Source organism: Scyliorhinus canicula, chromosome 6 (genome assembly GCF_902713615.1).
Source record: "Scyliorhinus canicula chromosome 6, sScyCan1.1, whole genome shotgun sequence".
Classification (NCBI taxonomy): Eukaryota; Metazoa; Chordata; class Chondrichthyes; order Carcharhiniformes; family Scyliorhinidae; genus Scyliorhinus; species Scyliorhinus canicula.
Window position 1 is genome coordinate 22,365,061 of NC_052151.1, and position 19,396 is coordinate 22,384,456.

At 48.0% G+C, this 19,396-nt stretch overlaps 1 protein-coding gene across 4 annotated transcripts in view; it reads right to left on the reverse strand.

Annotated features, from left to right (window-relative positions):
• kif6 (kinesin family member 6) overlaps window positions 1-19,396 on the reverse strand; it is a 683,903-nt gene that overhangs the window by 342,174 nt on the left and 322,333 nt on the right. For all 4 annotated transcript variants that reach the window (XR_005460902.1, XM_038799042.1, XM_038799041.1 and 1 more), the window contains exons 12-13: window positions 19,076-19,208; window positions 9,186-9,401 (exon numbers count right to left, since the gene is read on the reverse strand). Coding sequence is in view for 3 of the 4 variants with exons in the window: in XM_038799042.1 (XP_038654970.1) it covers window positions 9,186-9,401; window positions 19,076-19,208 (349 nt within the window). In the remaining variant the exon portion in view is untranslated. The remainder of the gene's footprint in view (window positions 1-9,185; window positions 9,402-19,075; window positions 19,209-19,396) is intronic.

Sequence of the window (19,396 nt, forward strand, 5' to 3'; positions counted from 1 at the left end):
TATCCTTCTATACCCCGTCTGTTCATGTGCCTACCCAGATAAGTCTTAAAGGTCGGTAACGTATCTGCCTCAACCACCTCACTTGGCAGTGTTAAAAAACTTCCTCCGCACATCTCCACTGAACAGTACAAGGTACAGTGCCTGAGGGGATTTCAGTGAATAGGCCCAGTAATACTAAAAGGAATAAAACGGTAAGTAAAAACATGAATGGAAAGCGACGTGGTAGGTTGTTACATGAAGATATGGGTTCATGGGAAAATTAACTTAGGAGAGGTTACTGATCAAGGTGTTAAGATTCAAAACAGAGGTATAAAAGCCAGCATAAGTGTACTTTACTTGAATGCTCGTAGTATTCAGAATAAGGTAAATGAGTTGATGGCACAAATCATCGTGAATGACTATGATTTAGTGGCCATTACTGAAACATGGTTAAAGGATGGTCACGACTGGGAGCTAAATATCCAAAGGTATCAAACTATTCGGAAGGACAGGTAAGGGAGGTGGTGTAGCTCTGTTATTTAAGGATGACATCCGGGCGGCGCCGTTGCCGCTCTCCCCTAAGAGGTATACCACAGGCCGGTGGTGGCGGCGACCCTAAGAATCTGGGGACAGTGGAGACGGCATAGGGGGGAAACAGGGGGCTCGATGGAGGCTCCATTGGGTGGCAATCATCGGTTCATCCCGGGGAACAAGGATGGGGGATTTAGGGGGTGGCAAAGGGTGGGCATCAGTAAATTGAAGGACCTGTTTATCGGCGGGAGGTTTGGAGGAACTGGGGAACTGGAAGATAAATTTGGGCTTCCCCAAGGGAACATGTTCAGATACTTGCAGGTAAAGGCGTTTGCTAGGCGACAGATAGAGGGATTCCCTTTGCTGCCCTCGAGGGGGATGATGGACAGAGTGCTTTCGGGGGTGTGGGTCGGAGAGGGGAAGGTGTCTGACATCTATAAGGTAATGCAGGAGGTGGAGGAGTCGTCAGTGGAGGAGCTGAAGGCTAAATGGGAGGGGGAACTTGGGGAGCAGATAGAGGACGGGACTTGGGCGGATGCCTTGGAGAGAGTCAACTCTTCCTCTTCATGTGCGAGGCTTAGTCTCATCCAATTCAAGGTGCTGCACCGGGCCCACATGTCCGGGACTAGGATGAGTAGGTTCTTTGGGGGTGAGGACAGGTGCACCAGATGTTCGGGGAGTCCAGCGAATCATGTCCATATGTTCTGGGCATGCCCAGCACTGGAAGAATTCTGGAAGGGGGTGGCGGGGACGGTGTCGAGGATGGTTGAATCAAGGGTCAAACCAGGGTGGGGACTCGCAATTTTCGGAGTTGCGGTGGAGCCGGGAGTGCAGGAGGCGAAAGAGGCCGGTGTCCTGGCCTTTGCGTCCCTAGTAGCCCGGCGGAGGATCTTGCTGCAGTGGGAGGATGCGAGGCCCCCAAGTGTGGAGACCTGGGTCAATGACATGGCGGGATTTATAACGTTGGAAAGGGTCAAATTTGCCCTGAGAGGATCAGTACAAGGGTTCTATAAACGGTCGCAGCCTTTTCTGGACTTCCTGGCTCAAAGATAGGTATCTTGGTCAATAGCAGCAACCCGGGAGGGGGGGGGGGGGGAGGAGAGAGAGAGAGAGGGGGGGGGGCGAGGGGGGGTGTTCCTTATTATAGTTTCTATTTTTGTTTCGCTACGGTTATGTAGCTTAACATTGTGTTAATTTAAGTTGTTGTTAATATGTTGGGTTGTTCATTGAGGAGGGGCGAAGGTTCATGATTGTTGTCATTATTGTTATTGTTGGTATTTTAGCATGGTTTGATGTTGTTGTATAAATTTAAAATTTTTCAATAAAAATTATTTTTTTTAAAAAAGGATGACATCCGGGCAATAGTAAGGGATGACATCGGCACCATGGAGGATACGGTTGAATCCATTTGGGTGGAAATCAGGAATAGTAAGGCGAAAAAGTCACTGATAGGAGTAGTCTATAGCCTACCAAATTGTAACATTATGGTGGAGCAGGCAATAAACAAAGAAATAACTGATGCATGTCGAAATGACACAGTAGTTATCATGGGGGATTTTAATCTACATGTCGATTGGTTTAACCAGGTCGGTCAAGGCAGCCTTGAGGTGGAGTTTATAGAATGTATCCGCGATAGTTTCCTGGAACAGTATGTAATGGAATATATGAGTGAACAAGCGGTCCTAAATCTGGTCCTGTGTAATGAGACAGGATTGATTAATGATCTCATAGTTAGGGATCTTCTCGCAAGGAGCAATCACAATATGGTGGAATTTAAAATACAGATGGAGGGTGAGAAGGTAAAATCAAACACTGGTGTTTTGTGCTTAAACAAATGAGATTATAATGGGATGAGAGAAGAGCTAGCTGAAGTAGACTGGGAGCAAAGGCTTTATGGTGAAGCAGTTGAGGAACAGTGGAGAACCTTCCAAGCAATTTTTCACAGTGCTCAGCAAAGGTTTATACCAACAAAAAGGAAGGACAGTAGAAAGAGGAAACATCGACCATGGATATAAGGAAATAAGGGAGAGTATCAAATTGAAGGAAAAAGCATACAAAGTGGCAAAAATTAGTGGGAGACTGGAGGACTGGGAAATCTTTAGGGGGCAACAGAAAGCTACTTAAAAAACTATAAAGAGTAAGAAAGATTATGAGAGTAAACTTGCTCAGAATATAAAAACAGACAGTAAAAGTTTCGACAAATATATAAAACAAAAAAAGAGTGGCTGAGGTAAATATTGGTCCTTTAGATGGTGAGAAGGGAGATTTAATAATGGGAGATGAGGAAATGGCTGAGGAACTGAACAGATTTTTTGGGTTGGTCTTCACAGTGGAAGACACAAATAACATGCCAGTGACTGATGGAAATGAGGCTATGACAGGTGAGGACATTGAGATGATTGTTATCACTAAGGAGGTAGTGATGGGCAAGCTAATGGGGCTAAAGGTGGAAAAGTCCTGCCCTGATGGAATGCATCCCAGAGTGCTAAAACAGATGGCTAGGGAAATTGCAAATGCACTAGTGATAATTTACCAAAATTCACTAGGCTCTGGGGTGGTCCCGGCAGATTGGAAATGAGCAAACTTGACACCACTGTTTAAAAACGGAGAAAGTGGGTAATTGTAGGCCAGTTAGCTTAACTTGGATAGGAGGGAAGATGCTGGAATCTATCATCAAGGAAGAAATAGCGAGGCATCTGGATGGAAATTGTCTCATTGGGCCGATACAACATGGGTTCATAAAGGGCAGGTCGTGCCTAACTAATTTAGTGGAATTTTCTGAGGACATTACCAGTGCGGTAGATAATGGGGAGCCAATGGATGTGGTATATCTGGATTTCCAGAAAGCTTTTGACAAGGCGCCACACAAAAGGTTGCTGCATAAGATAAAGATGCATGGCATTAAGGGTAAAGTAGTAGCATGGATAGAGGATTGGTTAATTAATGGAAAGCAAAGAGTGGGGATTAATGGGTGTTTCTCTGGTTGGCAATCAGTAGTTAGTGGTGTCCCTCAAGGATCAGTGTTGGGCCCACAATTGTTCACAATTCACATAGATGATTTGGAGTTGGGGACTAAGTGCAATGTGTCCAAGTTTGCTGATGACACTAAGATGAGTGGTAAAGCAAAAAGTGCAGAGGATACCGGAAGTCTGCAGAGGGATTTGGATAGATTAAGTGAATGAGCTTGGGTCTGGCAGATGGAATACAATGTTGACAAATGTGAGGTTATCCATTTTGGTAGGAATAACAGCAAAAGGTATTATTATTTAAATGATAAAATATTAAAACATGCTGCTGTGCAGAGAGACCTGGGTGTGCTAGCGCATGAGTCACAAAAAGTTGGTTTACAAGTGCAACAGGTGATTAAGAAGGCAAATGGAGTTTTGTCCTTCATTGCTAGAGGGATGGAGTTTAAGACTAGGGAGGTTGGGCTGAAATTGTATAAGGTGTTATTGAGGCCACACATGGAGTATGTGTTCAATTTTGGTCTCCTTAACTGAGAAAGGATGTACTGGCGCTGGAGGGCGTGCAGAGGAGATTCACTAGGTTAATCCCAGAGCTGAAGGGGTTGGATTATGAGGAGAGGTTGAGTAGACTGGGACTGTACTCGGAATTTAGAAGCATGCGAGGGGGATCTTATGGAAACATATGAAATTATGAAGGGAATAGATAGGATAGATGCGGGCAGGTTGTTTCCATTGGCGGGTGAAAGCAGAACTAGGGGGCAAAGCCTCAAAATAAGGGGAAGTAGATTGAGGACTGAGTTTAGGAGAAACTTCTTTGCCCAAAGGGTTGTGAATCTATGAAATTCCTTGCCCAGTGAAGCAGTTGAGGCTCCTTCATTAAATTTTTTCAAGATAAAGATAGGTAGTTTTTTGAAGAATAAAGCGATTAAGGGTTATGGTGTTCAGGCCGGAAAGTGGAGGTGAGTCCACAAAAGATCAGCCATGATCTCATTGAATGGCGGAGCAGGCCCGAGGGGCCAGATGGCCTACTCCTGCTCCTAGTTCTAATGTTCTTATGTTCTTATGAACCTTTCCTCCCTCACCTTGAACTTGTAATTTTCAGTTCCGCCCTCGGAAAAAAGCCTCCAACTGTTCACCCTATCTATACCCCTCATAATTTTATAAACTTCTATCAGGTCGCACCTCAGCCTCCGTCATTCTAATGAAAACAGTCCGAGTCTATTCAGCCTCTGTGCTAAGCTAACACCCTCCTTACGTCCTGGTAAACCTTTTCTGAACTTTCTCCAAAGCTTCCACGTCCTTCTGTTTGTGTGGTGACCAGAATTGGACACAGTATTCTAAATGCGGCCTAACCAACTTTCTATATAACTGGAGCATAATTTGCAAACTTTGATACTCGATACGCCGTCCAATGAATGCAAGCATGCCATATGCTTTCTTTCCCACCATTTCCACCTGTGCTGCCACTTTTAAGGATCTGTGGACCTGCACGCCCAGATCTCTCTGTGTCTCTATGCTCCTAAGGGTTCTGCCATTTATTTTATAGCTTTGGATCTACCAAAGTTCATCACCTCGCATTTGTCCGGGTTAAATTCCATCTGCCATTTCTCCGCCCAATTTTGCAGCCTATCTATATTCAGCTGTATTCTCTGACAATCTTCATCAAAGAACAAAGAACAATACAGCACAGGAACAGGCCCTTTGGCCCTCAAGCCTGTACCGGTCATGCTACCAACCTTTGCCAAAACCCTCAGAATATCCTTGTGCTGTATCCCTCCATACCCATCCCATCCAGATGTTTGTCAAGATGCCTTTTGAATGCCGTTAATGTATCTGCTTCCACAACCTCCCCTGGCAATGTGTTCTAGGCACTCACCACCCTCTGTGAAATGAACATGCCTTGTACATCTCCTCTAAACTTTGCCCCATGGACCTTAAACCTATGCCCCCTGGTGATTGACCCCTCCACTTGGGAAAGAGTGCCTGCCTATCCACTCTATCCATGCCCCCCCATATTCTTGTAGACCTCGATCAGGTCACCCTTCAACCTCCGTCCTTCTAATGACAACAGTCCGAGTCTATTCAGCCTCTCCACATAGCTAACACCCTCCAGACCAGGCAACATCCTGGTAAACCTCCTCTGCACCCTCTTCAAAGCTTCCACATCCTTCTGGTAGTGTGGCGACCAGAATTGTGCACAATATTCCAAGTGCGGCCTTACCAAGGTTCTATACAACTGTAGAGTGACTTGCCAGTTCATATACTCGATGGCCCCTGCAATGAAGGCAAGCGTGCCGTATGCTTTCTTGACTACCTTGTCCACTTGTGTTGCCACCTTCAAAGATCTGTGGACATGCACTCAGATCTGTCTGACTTTCTATATTCCCAAGAACTTTGCCATTTACGGCATATTTCCCCTCTGTGTTAGACCTACCAAAATGCACTACCTCACATTTAGAACATAGAACATAGAACATAGAACAGTACAGCACAGAACAGGCCCTTTGGCCCTCAATGTTGTGCCGAGCCATGATCACCCTCCTCAAACCCACATATCCACCCTATACCCGTAACCCAACAACCCCCCCCCTTAACCTTACATTTATTAGGACACTACGGGCAATTTAGCATGGCCAATCCACCTAACCCGCACATCTTTGGACTGTGGGAGGAAACCGGAGCACCCGGAGGAAACCCACGCACACAGGGGGAGGACGTGCAGACTCCACACAGACAGTGACCCAGCCGGGAATCGAACCTGTGAAGCATTTATGCTAACCACCATGCTACCCTGCTGCCCCTAATGTACATTTGTACGGATTGAACTTCATTTGCCATTTATCTGCCCAAGTCTCCAACCTATCTATGTCCTCCTGTATCTCCTGACAATTTTCAACACTATCTGCCACTCCACCAACCTTGGTGTCATCCACAAACTTGCTGATCAGACCAGCTACATTTCATTCCAAGTCATTTATATATATTACAGCAGAGGTCCCAGTGCTGACCCCTGCCGAACACCACTACTTACAGACCTCCATTCGGAAAAACACCCTTCTACTGCTACTCTGTCTTCTATGGCCAAGCCAGTTCTGGGCGGCACGGTAGCACAGTGGTTAGCACTATTGCTTCACAGCATCAGGGTCCCAGGTTCGATTCCCGGCTTGGGGCACTGTCTGGGCAGAGTCTGAATGTTTTCCCTGTGTCTGCGTGGGTTTCCTCCGGATGCTCCGGTTTCCTCCCACAAGTCCCGAAAGACGTGCTGTTAGGTAATTTGAACATTCTGAATTCTCCCTCCGTGTACCCGAACAGGCGCCGGCATGTGGCGACTAGGGGATTTTCACAGTAACTTCATTGCAGTGTTAATCTAAGCCTACTTGTACCAAGATTATTATTATTATGATGTTATTATAAATCCATCTGGCTCGTTCACCCCTCACTGCGTGTGATGTAATCTTTTGCACCAGCCTGTCAAATGCTTCACTAAAATCCATGTCCTCAACATCCACAGTCCTTCTCTTGTCAATTATTTTTGTCACGTCCTCAAAATCTCAATTAAATCAGTGAGACATGACCTCCCTCATATAAAACCATGCTGTCTGTCACTAATAAGACCACTCACTTCCATTCACTTAAATTCAGGGTCCTTTCTAAATTTCTTCCTGTCAAATTTGCCTCAATTAAATTTGTTTTCCTTTGGAAAAATTATTTAAATTTTTTTAAATTGCACACGCTAAAAAAACAGAAATGATGGAGCTGAAAGATAATTATCATGCAAGAATATGGGAACAGTTCAGTCCAGTCCCATCAACACAACCTTCTATCTCAGAGATCTTACTCCATTGTTTACATCCATTCTCACTCAACCATATTTATCTACTTACTGTTGAATCAAAAATTCACTTCCTATTCTTTTGAAGCCATTATCTGAATAAGTTTCACTGTGGTTGGGTGCAGCTAATTTATGAGTTAGCAGTTTAGTGTGAATTGGTCACTGATCATAACTGTAACTTGATGCTCAGACATATCTTCTTGAAAGGGTTCGACAGGGTGGAATGTAGCCATCTGGGATGGCCACTTGCAAAGACTCAAGGGAAATATGGTCAATACAGGATTAAGGCAAACTCAGAGCCTAAATGTATATTTGCTAACAGAGAACAAGACAGTATCGAAACCCCTAGCCGATTTGCATTCTAATGGCCCATTTCCCCAGGACAAAGGACTTGTATTCAGGTATCAGACATAATTCCAGGCACATCGGCACCACTTCCTTCACCCAGGAAGCCCAAATGGCCAAGGTCAATGACCGCTCAGGACACGCCCAGCCATCAAGGCACCCGCCCCTTTATTGGCTCAAATTGAAGGCAGTAATCGAAGCCTGACGAATTATTGGGTCCAAAGCTAAGAACCGCCCAAAAGAGCGCGAAACCCCAAAGGATAAAGAGAGACACTACCACGTGTTCGATCTCTTTTGGCCCTGGCACACCGACACTCTTTGGCCCGGCCTATACCTGAAGCCAACTGCAGCACCACGACCAGAAGCAAGTTCAAGATCAACGACCGCTACCAAACGAATGAGCCCAGCAGAACCAAAGTTACTTCTCCAGACCCAGCCACTCCAGACCCGAACAAAGGCCTTGTTCCTCTGCCAGAGCCGGGTGTCTGAAGTTAAGTAGAGGTTGTTGTAGTGTTAGGTATAATTTAGCTTGTAGTGTTTTTATGTTGCATGTGTGAGTTAATCTCATGTGTAAATAAGCTATGATTGAACTTGAAATAACTAACTGGTTATTGGTCTTTGATGGATATCCGGTTGAACCTTGTGGTGGTATCATTTGATACCTGGCGACTCTGAAAAGCAATATTATCATTAATAACTGTCATATCAGTATCTAGTTAAAAATAGCAACATTATTAGCATCTCCGGTGCAAATTGGCAACAGGAAGTAGAGAAAATATTTTCACTCATGGGAGGAGCATAAAGATAGCGGTCCTATATATAACAGGTAATATAATAGGGAATCCAGGAAGAGCCTTCTTAGCTAGAGAGGTTGGAATGTGGAACTCACTCTAACATGGAGTGATTAAGGTAAATAGCACAGATGCAATTAGGAAACACCTACATAAATACATGATAGAAAAGAACAATTGTAGGATACGATGATAAGGTTAGATGCTGAAGAGTGGGAAGAGGCTCATGTGGATCATAAACACTGACATGGACTCATTATGCTGAAAGGTTTGTTTCTGTGCTGCACGAGATGTAGCTCGACGTTGATGCATAAAGTATCTCACTATATCCAGCTTTTATTTAAAAAGTTGAATAGCCTTCCCTCCAAATAGCATTTTTTACAACATTCTAATAAGCGTATTAAAGCAAATGAAGAGAATAAAGTTAGAAAAATGTTCAACACCCTCCGGCTTAAGTGGCACAATACAAAATCATAAAAAGCAATCGCCAAGTATGCACAATAAAGAACCTGAGTCTGATCCAAAGCTTATCACTCAGTAGACTGAATGTCCTTGCATTTAAAATGTTGGCTTCCTATCCAACTCAGAAGCAGTCAGTCATCAATGAGGTACAAAAACCAGTACATGCGTTGAACCTTCTTATTAACTACAATGGAACCTCAGGAGAATGAATATCAACATGTAGCTATCATTCAATTTCTAACAGATTATTAAAATGCAGATGAATATTAAGGTGCGTACCCAATCTCCTGCAACTGAAAGTAGACTCAGATCCTGAGGAGTTTATGTTGCTAGAAAATCCTGATTCAGAAAACCGTCTTGATCCCTGTCTTGAGTTGAACTCCTTTGAAGACTGGGCACTAGGGGGAGGTATTTTCCCACAGTTTTCTGAGTTTATTTGGCTGATGGCATCCTGTGCCCTCTTCTTCTCTTTCTTTAACATGTTCACGAGAATATCTGAAGTAGCCATTCAAGGAAGAAAACAGTGAAAACAGTCTTTGCTCTACTCTAATGGATAACAAGGAAATGGGAATTTAAATTGATACACCTGTTTTCATAGTACAGGAAGAGGACAAAATGCCAGCAGTATAAGGGAACTTAAAAATAAGTCAAGGGACTCAATTAATTTAAGTAAGAAAATATCTGTGGCAATAAAAAACGATAGTTGAACAAATCTCCTGGACCTGAGTATTTCCACCCTAAGGTATTAAAGAAACAGGTTAGGAATGTGCAGATGTTTTAGTTATCATTTTATAAGGTTCTCCGGATTTTGGAATTGATCAGAAAATGGCACTCCATTGCTTAATAAAAAAGGGTGGGAGAAACCAGAAAACAACAGGCCCATCAGTTATGAGTTGTCGGTAAGATACTGGAATCTATCATCAGGGCTAGAGTGAGTGAGCACTTGAACAAGTATGAGCTGATCAAGGAGACAGCATGGATTTGTGAAGAGTAAATAATGTTTGAATAATCATGTTGAATCTTTTTGAGGACGAACATGGTGAACAGAGTTTCAATGGAAGTTATCTTTCTGGACATCCTGAGGGTGACAATAAGGTTCTGCACAAGAGGTAATTAACAAAAACAGAAGTGCACAGATCCACGGAAGGCATGATAGTTGGCCCACACAGTTGGAATTAAAGATTTGCCAGGAAATAAAGTATATGTGCAATGGGAAGCCTTCAAAGAGGTAGGAGTTCTGGTACAGGCTGAACATATTCCCATGAGCTGGAAAGGAATTGTATCCAGAGCAAGGACTCACGATATGACTAATAAATAGAAATTAAAATGAAACAGAAAAAGGCTTATGATAAATGTCAAGTTCATAATGCAGCAGAACACCAAGTTGAGTACAGGGAGCATAGAGGAGAGCATAAAAAGAAATAAAAGGGGGAAAGAAGACAAATGAGAAGAGATTCCCTGTTGCATAAAAGGGAACTCAAAAGTCCATTATGAACATATAAATAGTAAAAGGATTGTCAAAGAAAGGTTAGAGTCAATTAGGGATCAGAAAGATCATCTTGAGGAGGCAGATGTGCCTAATGAGTACCTTCCAGCTGTCTTCACAAAAGAAGAGAATGCCACAAATGTCATAGTAAAGAAAGTATTAGAGCAGTAATGGGCAACCTAGGCGAGTGAGTGAGCCTCATGAGTGGCCCTCCATCATATCCGTGAGCTGAATGAGTGACACTGGATATTTTCTATTAACCATAGCCCCATGAATAATATTAAATACATTTAATACACGCCAAATATTTCAGAATCAGTTACAGAAGATGCTTAAATAAACATTTGTATATTAATAGAAATGTCATCAACCTCAAATGGCAAAAACAACTATAATACTTACGCTTACATTAACATGACTTCTAGTTGGATCTGTCCTCAACATGTTTTCTTAGATTAAGACTCAGCAATACGCAGACACTTGGCAATTCATCATGTTTGATCATTCCCTCTTAGTTTTTAAACCCAGCAAATAAAGCATCTGCAGATTTGATTATTCATTATTTTACTAATTCGCCATCTGAAAATTGCTTGCCATTATTTTGCAAGTAACCAAGCAATACAAAAACTAGCCAAAGTAAATGCATAATTCTTACTTAATTCTTGTCTAAAGGCCTGCCTCTGTGTTTTCATGGCTTCCTTCAGATTTGAAAGCTGTCGAGCACGTTAGGCAGAACCCACCGGAAACTTTTCCCTGTGAGAGCGATGGCATTCTCATAATGTTTGTATGTTTTTCGAACTGCTATCATTTCATTGTAAATTAAGCACAAAGGCCTCTCTTTCCGTTGAGTAACAAAATAATCCAGTTCCCAACTCCCTTTTACCATTCAGTCCTCATCAGGGATAATACAGGTAATTATAGGCCGGTCAGCCTGACGTCAGTGGTGGGGATGCTGTTGGAGAAGATACTTAGGGCACGATTCTCCGCACCCGCGGAAAATCGTAAAACCGTCGTAAAAATCGGGAGCGTTTTACAACGGTCGCGAAGGCTTCATTTCCCGACGGATTCACTTCCGGGAAATGGGCTAGTAGCGCGGCCGCGTCAATTACGTGCGTGATGACGACGGAATGCGGCGACGACACGATCACGCCCACGTGACGCCACCCGACGCCGTAAAAAGGCGCGGGCGACCACAGAATCTGTCGGGCAGGATGTCGGAGCCGAGGAGAGCTGCTCCTCGCTTTGTTGATGCGGACGTCGAGGCGCTGCTCGATGCCGTGGAGCAGAGGAGGGGCATCATCCGCCCGCGGAGAGGGCATCGCCAACCTGCCAGCGCGGTACGCCAGGCCTGGCGTGACGTGGCTGCTGCCGTCAGTGCTGTGGGGCAGGCCCCTCGCTCAGCTGAGCAATGTAGGAAGAAGCTACACGACCTCACCAGGTCTGCCAGGGTAAGTGCCATGAGGGTGCCCCCTAGTCACAACCATCTCTCCCCCTTAACTTAAGCAACCCCCCCCCCCCCCCCCCCCGGCACGGGAGGGGGGGGGGGAGGGGGATTGGGGCAGAGTTATTTGAGGATGGTTCACAAAGTTGTCGCAGACCCAGCGCTCTGGCCCCGAGGAGAGATGCAATCGTCTTATGACAACTTGACCCCCCCAAACGGTGCCAGTATCTGAACGGACTGCTGATACCTTCCGTTTTGTAATGATCTACCTATGTTCCCTCCCCCAACAGGCCAAGTCCGCTCACAACCACCGTGAGCGGCACAAGACTGGAGGGGGTTCGCCCAACCTGCACCCACTCAGCACTTTTGAACAGAGGGCCCTGGACCTTGTTGGGGGGTCTGCCACCCGCGATATCGCGCTATGCGAGGTTGGCGGAACTGCAGCAAGTGAGACAACCCTCCCTGACAAACACTCAACCCTCCCCCATCCTCTGTCCCTTCACACACCCTGCCCACTGGGACACCTCCCCCATCCTCTGTCCCTTCACACACCCTGCCCACTGGGACACCTCCCCCATCCTCTGTCCCTTCACACACCCTGCCCCACTGGGCCACCTCCCCCATCCTCTGTCCCTTCACACACCCTGCCCACTGGGACACCTCCCCCATCCTCTGTCCCTTCACACACCCTGCCCACTGGGACACCTCCCCCATCCTCTGTCCCTTCACACACCCTGCCCACTGGGACCGTCCAGCGGCCTGCCGAGCAAATCTAAATAACCCGTCTCATTCTCTTCCCTAGGACGTGATGCCGAACGACCAGGGCCGTCTGCCTCCAGACGGAGAAAGGAATCTGCCGCCACCTCACCCGGGGCCTCACAACAGAGGGTGCCCGATCAGCGGGCAGCCCCATCCGCCCCAACCCAATCTGCGGACCAGGACGCACAGAGGGTTCGAAGTCCACAACCACCAGAAATGGCCAGGGACAACCCTCCTGACGCTGAGCAGCCCCTCACCCTGGAGGAGGCCCTAAACATTGAGAGCGTCGGGCTTGCGGCACTGCTTTCTCCCACCACATCCATCATCCCAGAGACACACACCCCGGCGGGCCTATTTAGTGATGAGTCTCCTGGGGCACAGTATGGTTGGCACATCACAGCTGAGCAGGTACAGCAGGTGGAGGTCGGAGCAACAGAGGGCCCGGACTCGCGGAGAACAGACCAGGCCCAGGATGCAGTTGGCTCCCAGACGTTTTCTGAGTTCTTGGAGTTTATCAACCCACCCGCACAGCCGATGCCTCAAGAAACCCAGGGAAACAATGACAGAAGGAGGGCTGCCTTCCTGGCTCTGCAGACGCTGTTAGAGGAGTCGAACCACGTCCAAGAGCAGGGAGTGGTGCCGCTCATGGCAGAGACCCAGTCCGACACCGCACGGGTGGCATCCGCGGTAGAGGCAATGGGTCTGGTTATGCAAGACGTTGGGGTTAATGTGCACGCGTCATCCTCGGCCCTGGACAGGGTTGCCCTCTCACAGGCAGCAATGTGCCAGAGCCAAAACGACATTTCCGGCGCCCTGCGGGCCATGGCCGAGTCTCAGCAGGTCATGGCCCAGTCGCAGCACGCCATGGCACAGTCCCAGCAGTCGATAGCACAGTCCTAGCAGTCGGTCGCGGAGACCATCAACCGCCTGACACATGTGCTGGATGGCGTCGTGCACACACAGGTTGAGGTCGCACAGTCCCTGGTGGGAATGTCTAACTCCCTGGACTCCGTCTCTGCAAACCTTCGGATCCTGGTGGATACCGTTGCAGGCCTCCAGGACTGGCAGCGCCAGGTGTCGGTGGTGCGACGGGGCACCTCCCCGCTCGCACCTCTGTCCCAAAGTGAGGCCCGGGGGCCACCGGGCTCCCCGAGGGAGGAGGAGGTTTCGTGGTCCGTCCCATTAAGGCCATCACGGGACGTCCCGGAATTCTCGGCCTCCCCCCGTCCCATCCCTGGTGCATCGGGTGGGCAGCAGGCAGAGCAGGGTGGCACAATGTCACCCGAGACGCCCGCAGAGCAGCCTGGCCCATCAAGGCCGGGTCGCCCCAGGAAACGCTTAGCCAAGGAGATACGAGTCGAGGGGGGCGATTCACAGCAATCCTCCTCCACTCCTGCTGTATCATCTGGGGAGTCACTTAGACGTAGTGGTAGGGCCCGTAAGGCAACTAAGATAGACACTGAGTAAGTTGGCACGGGTGAAGGGCACAGTTTAGTTGTAGGGGCTAGGGCACCTGTAAATTATTGTTAACATTAAACGCACTGTTCCACCTTACTTGTAATACCGTGTGATTGTTCCACAGCCACAGGAATCGTGATGGTGACCGAGTGTCGCTGGGGTTGACGGGTGGTGAAACCTCGGTGCCGGGTGTGCAGTCCCTGCCCCTACCCCCTCCCACAGCTAGCCCACGCGGGCACGTGATGGAGTGTCAGTGACGAACTCAGCGGCCACCAAGGTGGATGGTTCAGCTATTGCCATGGGTCAGACTCTCTCTAACGATTCTGAGCTCACAGCTCTTCGCAGAGCGGGCTGTCATCATTCCACATGGCACTGATCACACCCGCTGACACAGCCATCAATGTTGTGCCATACCGTCTGGACCCAGTGCCGGGTCCGTCGTGCCGCCTCCTGGACATCACCAGCACCTGGGTCGTGTCTGCGTTCTGCGCCCGCCACTCCGCCAGCCTCCTCCTCCTCCCTCGCCTCCTCCTCCTCCTCCTCCTCCTCCCTCGCCTCCTCCTCCTCCTCCTCCTCCTCCTCTTCCTCCTCCTCTGTGCTGGCACCACTGCCACTAGCTTCTCCTCCGCCTCCTGCAGCAGGTCATCTCCCCTCTGCATCGCGATGTTGTGCAGCGCACAGCAGACCACTACAATGCGAGCGACCCTGTCGGCCTGGTACTGCAGGGCCCCTCCGGAGCGATCCAGGCACCTGAATCTCATCTTCAGGAGGCCAAGGCAGCGCTCCACCACACCCCTGGTTGCTGCATGGGCCTCGTTGTATCGTGTTTCCGCATTGGTCTGAGGCCTCCGTATAGGCGTCATCAGCCAAGACCTCAGCGGATAACCCCTGTCGCCTAGCAACCAGCCCCTCAGCCGGGGGGGACGTCCCTCAAACATCGCAGGGATGAACGACTGCGCCAGTATGTAGGAGTCATGCACACTCCCTGGGAACCTTGCACAGACGTTCATGATCCTCATGTGGGGGTCGCATACCACCTGGACATTAATGGAGTATGTCCCCCTTCTGTTTGTGAACACTTCCTTGTCCCCTGCAGGCGGGCGCATGGGGACGTGAACACAGTCGATTGACCCCTGAACCCTCGGTATCCCGGCCACACTGGCAAATCCACGAGCTCGTGAGTCTTGACTTGCTTGGTCCTCGGGAAAGGTGATGTAGCGGTCCGCGATGGCATAGAGGGCGTCGGTCACATCCCGGATGCACCTGTGCACCGATGACTGGGAGATCCCAGAGACGTCCCCGCTCGGAGACTGGAAGGAGCCGGTAGCATAGAAGTTCAGAGCGACCGTCACCTTGATGGCAACCGGGATCGCGTGTCCTCCCCCCGTTCCACGTGGGGCGAGGTGCGACAGGAGTTGGCAGATATGTATCACCGTCTGCCTACTCAGCCGGAGTCTCCTCCTGCAGGTGATGTCCGTCATTGTTAGGAAAGAGACCCGGACACGGTACACCCTCGGCTTTGGTCGTCGCCTCTGGCGCCGTGGCTGCACCCTCACTCTCTCCTCTTCCTCTTCCTCCTCCTCCTCCCCCCCATGCTGCTCGACGACTGGCAACTCCTCGGCCCTTCCCTCTGCTGCTGCAGCTGGCCCTGTATCCACTGCGGGTTGTGGCTGTGGATGCTGCTGCATCTCCAAATCCAGTAGAGCGGCCCCAACCACTGCGCAGAACATAGCCGTTCTGTTCCCATACATTGTGCTAACCTACAGAAGGGTGGTGGGGGCAGAGAAACGGGACATGTTAGACGGAGGTTAGTCGACACCTCGGCAGCCGCCTACCATGGGATGCCTGTGTGTTCCGGTGGCCTGGTCGCGCTGCTGACACGCGGTCAGCCTAACCCCTGGTCACTTTCTGCATCCAACGGACAGTAAACTACGTCCTCCTCACGGGTGCGTCAGTGGCCTGTATCCGGAAGCCACAGGGCAACCAGCGGCCGTGTCCTCGTGACCGGCACGCCATGGCATGGTGGCAGACATTTTGTAACGGGGTTGGACGGCTCACTCTCTACCTAACCCCCCCCCCTCCGTCGCCCCCACTGCCCCCTCCGTCTCCCCCACTGCCCCCTCCGTCTCCCCCACTGCCTCCCCCATCTCCCCCACTGCCTCCCCCGTCTCCCCCACTGCCCCCTCCGTCTCCCCCACTGCCTCCCCCGTCGCCCCCCACTGCCTCCCCCGTCGCCCCCACTGCCTCCCCTGTCGCCCCCTCCGTCGCCTCCCACTGCCTCCCCCGTCGCCCCCACTCCCCCCGCTCTGGACCCCCTCCCGTTCTCAGGGATGCCTTCCCCGTTGTGGCCAGACTCGAGCGGTGCGCTGAGCGGTGCGCTGAGCGGTGCGCAGAGTGGTGCCCTGACCTCCTCCAAGCTGTCGTCAGCCAGGCCGACTGGTTGACGAATTTAAAAAGCAGGTGTGTTTCACGACGTGCAAACAGGGCGCCATGACGTCGGGACTTCGGCCCGTCCGGGCCGGTGAATAGCGGGGGGGCTCTCAGTGGCGATTCTGGTCGTGTCAGGGGCGGGAAGGAGGCGTTTGTCGGGAATGGCGACTCCGACATTTTGCGGGGTTCGGAGAATAGCGGGAGGGCCTCGGAACAGCGTCGCCGTAAAAATTTCCGACGCCCACTATTCTCCGAACCGTCGTGAGTCCGGAGAATCGCGCCCTTAGTGTTATGGGCCAGTGTTTAGAAAACTCCAAAGTATAATCATGGAGTTCACCTGACCCACGACTTTTAATAGATTGTGGTTATGGGGAGCACACGGGCCTACTTTACAGGTGTGATGCAACAGAGATCTAAAGTACTTCTAAAACAAAACCATGTTTATTTATGAATCCAGTTGACACTTTATAAACCGACAGTAAACATCTTAACAACTATCAACACCAATAATCCCCACAGATACAATATTCTATCAGTAACCCTTCATAACTTTCCTAACAACATCCATAAGTCCAAAAGACCTTTTTTACAGAAAGACAGCAGGTTTAAATTCTCTACAGAAACAGGTATTACTTTGAAATCACCCAAATGAACATTCTTTAGCTTGGAGAGATATCCATACACATCTGCTTGCTTTCATTGCAGCTTTCCACTTTAAAAACGAAACTAAAACACACAGACACACACCAGCTTTATGCTCAAAGCGAAAGTAAAAGTAGTCACAGCTCAGCTCCATCCACACACTGACATCACTGCAGCTATTTAGTAAACACCTATTTCTTAAAGGTACACCCACTACAGCTGGTTAACATCCATTTCTTAAAGGTACTCTCACATGACACTTAGGGACAGGATTTATTCACATTTGGAAGCGAATGGACTTGTTAGTGATAGGCAATATGGTTTTATGCAGAGAAGGTCTTGTCTTACCAACTTGATCACTGGTACGGCACGCTGTGGGGATTCTCCATTTCGACGGCTGGTCAATGGGGTTCCCGATTGTGAGGCAGCCCCATGCCGTCGGGAACCCCAGGCTGCCGGCAAAACGGAGAATCCCAATGGTGGAGAATTCAGCCCGTTGTCTTCATATTGTTAAATTATTTTGTTTGTTTAAAACCATAGAGTATTGTAGCATTATTCTCCTAGTAATTAACTAGCATTTCCAATTTTGCCTACTTTAAACATGCACTGGAAAGGATGGCAGATTCTAAAGTATAAATTGAAGATTTCTGCAAGTAAAGCTAGGGATTCATGCTAGGCTGCTGAGGGAGGTAAGGACATAAACTGCTGAGGCTCCTGCTACAATCTTGCAATCCTCTTTACATACGGATCTGGAAACAAAGGATTATAAATGTTCCATCCTTGCGCGAAAAAACAATAGAGATAAACCCGTTCATTGTAGACTAGATACACCGACAGTGAAGATGAAGGAATTTTTAGAGATAATGAATTGGCACTTGAAAAAGAATGAGCTAGTAAATGTCACTCCAGCATGGATATGATAAAAGTGTTTGACAAACTCGATTGAATTATTTGATGAAGTAACAGACAGGGCAAACAACAGTAATGCAATTGATATACACATAGACTTTCACAAAGGCATTTTATGAAGTGCAATTTACTAAATTTGTCAACAAAATTGAAGCCCATGAGAGGCAGCATCGATACAGATTTGCTGAAGGCAGAAAGAAGAAAGTCGTGTACAGTACACAGCGGTTTCCACAGGGGTTGGTATTAGGATCACTCCTCTTATTGATATATAAAATAAACTATGCTTGGTTTTATAAGGCAACATTTAAAAGTTGGCAGTTGACAATTTAGAACTAAAATCAGGAAGTGCATATCTGTAGTTTACTGTGTAAACTACAGTAATTACAAATTACAAAATATCAATCGATTCACGAGCTGAGAGTCCTTTGTATATTCAAGTGGTGACTGAAGGAACCTGAAACATAGAAGCTGTTTGTGGGGACCAGTACCAAATGGCGCTCGCCCGAGGTGAAGTGATTGAATCCTAAAGCCTCAGGTACCTTCGCAATCTGCGCATTAGAGTAAGGCTTACTGCTTCGATCTGATATGCAGATTTGCCAAAAACCAATCCCGCCCATTGTGGGCCAGGTGGATCCCAAGAGCGGGGTCTCCCGGCTTTCACCGGCCACGCTGCGCCACGGTGAGATGCTGATCTGATGCAGGGTGGTCAGAAGATCGCACCCATTGGGACATCAGCATGATAATTCCTGACCCGCCCTCTTATCCCATGCTACTGAACATTTCCGGTCCCAGATTTAGGTCCCATCAACCATTATAAAAGTACATTGCATTTCAGCCCACGTTGACGGGAACATTTTCCCATGGAGTCAAGGCTAGTGGTGAAGTAGAGTTGGCTGGCCTCAGTAAACATATACAACTTGATCTTGTGACTCTGGATGATGCCATCAAAGGAAAACATTGGGATATTAAGATAGACACAGTTGGATACTTTAGAAGACACCCAACATAACTGTTAGTTCAAGAAATATAAACATAAAAGGATACTGATTTCATTATCTCGTTGCTGCACAATTTCTCTTAATTTCTTTTCTGCATTCATGATATCGGCTCCATGGGGATCAGGGGATGGAAGTCCATTCTCTGTCTGAAGCCCGGGTTTCAGATCTTTTACTAAACACTGGTATATGGAAGTAAGTAGGTAAACATTCTGGTGATGTCGCATGTTTTAAAGATGAACTTTGCACATTCCAAGGTAGGATTATTATAAATATTTTTCTATTTTCCAGACACATAATTGCATAATTGTTGGATTTAGACTGGCTTCTGTCTCCATCAGAATAAAAAAAATTGCAGGTTGCCATGTTT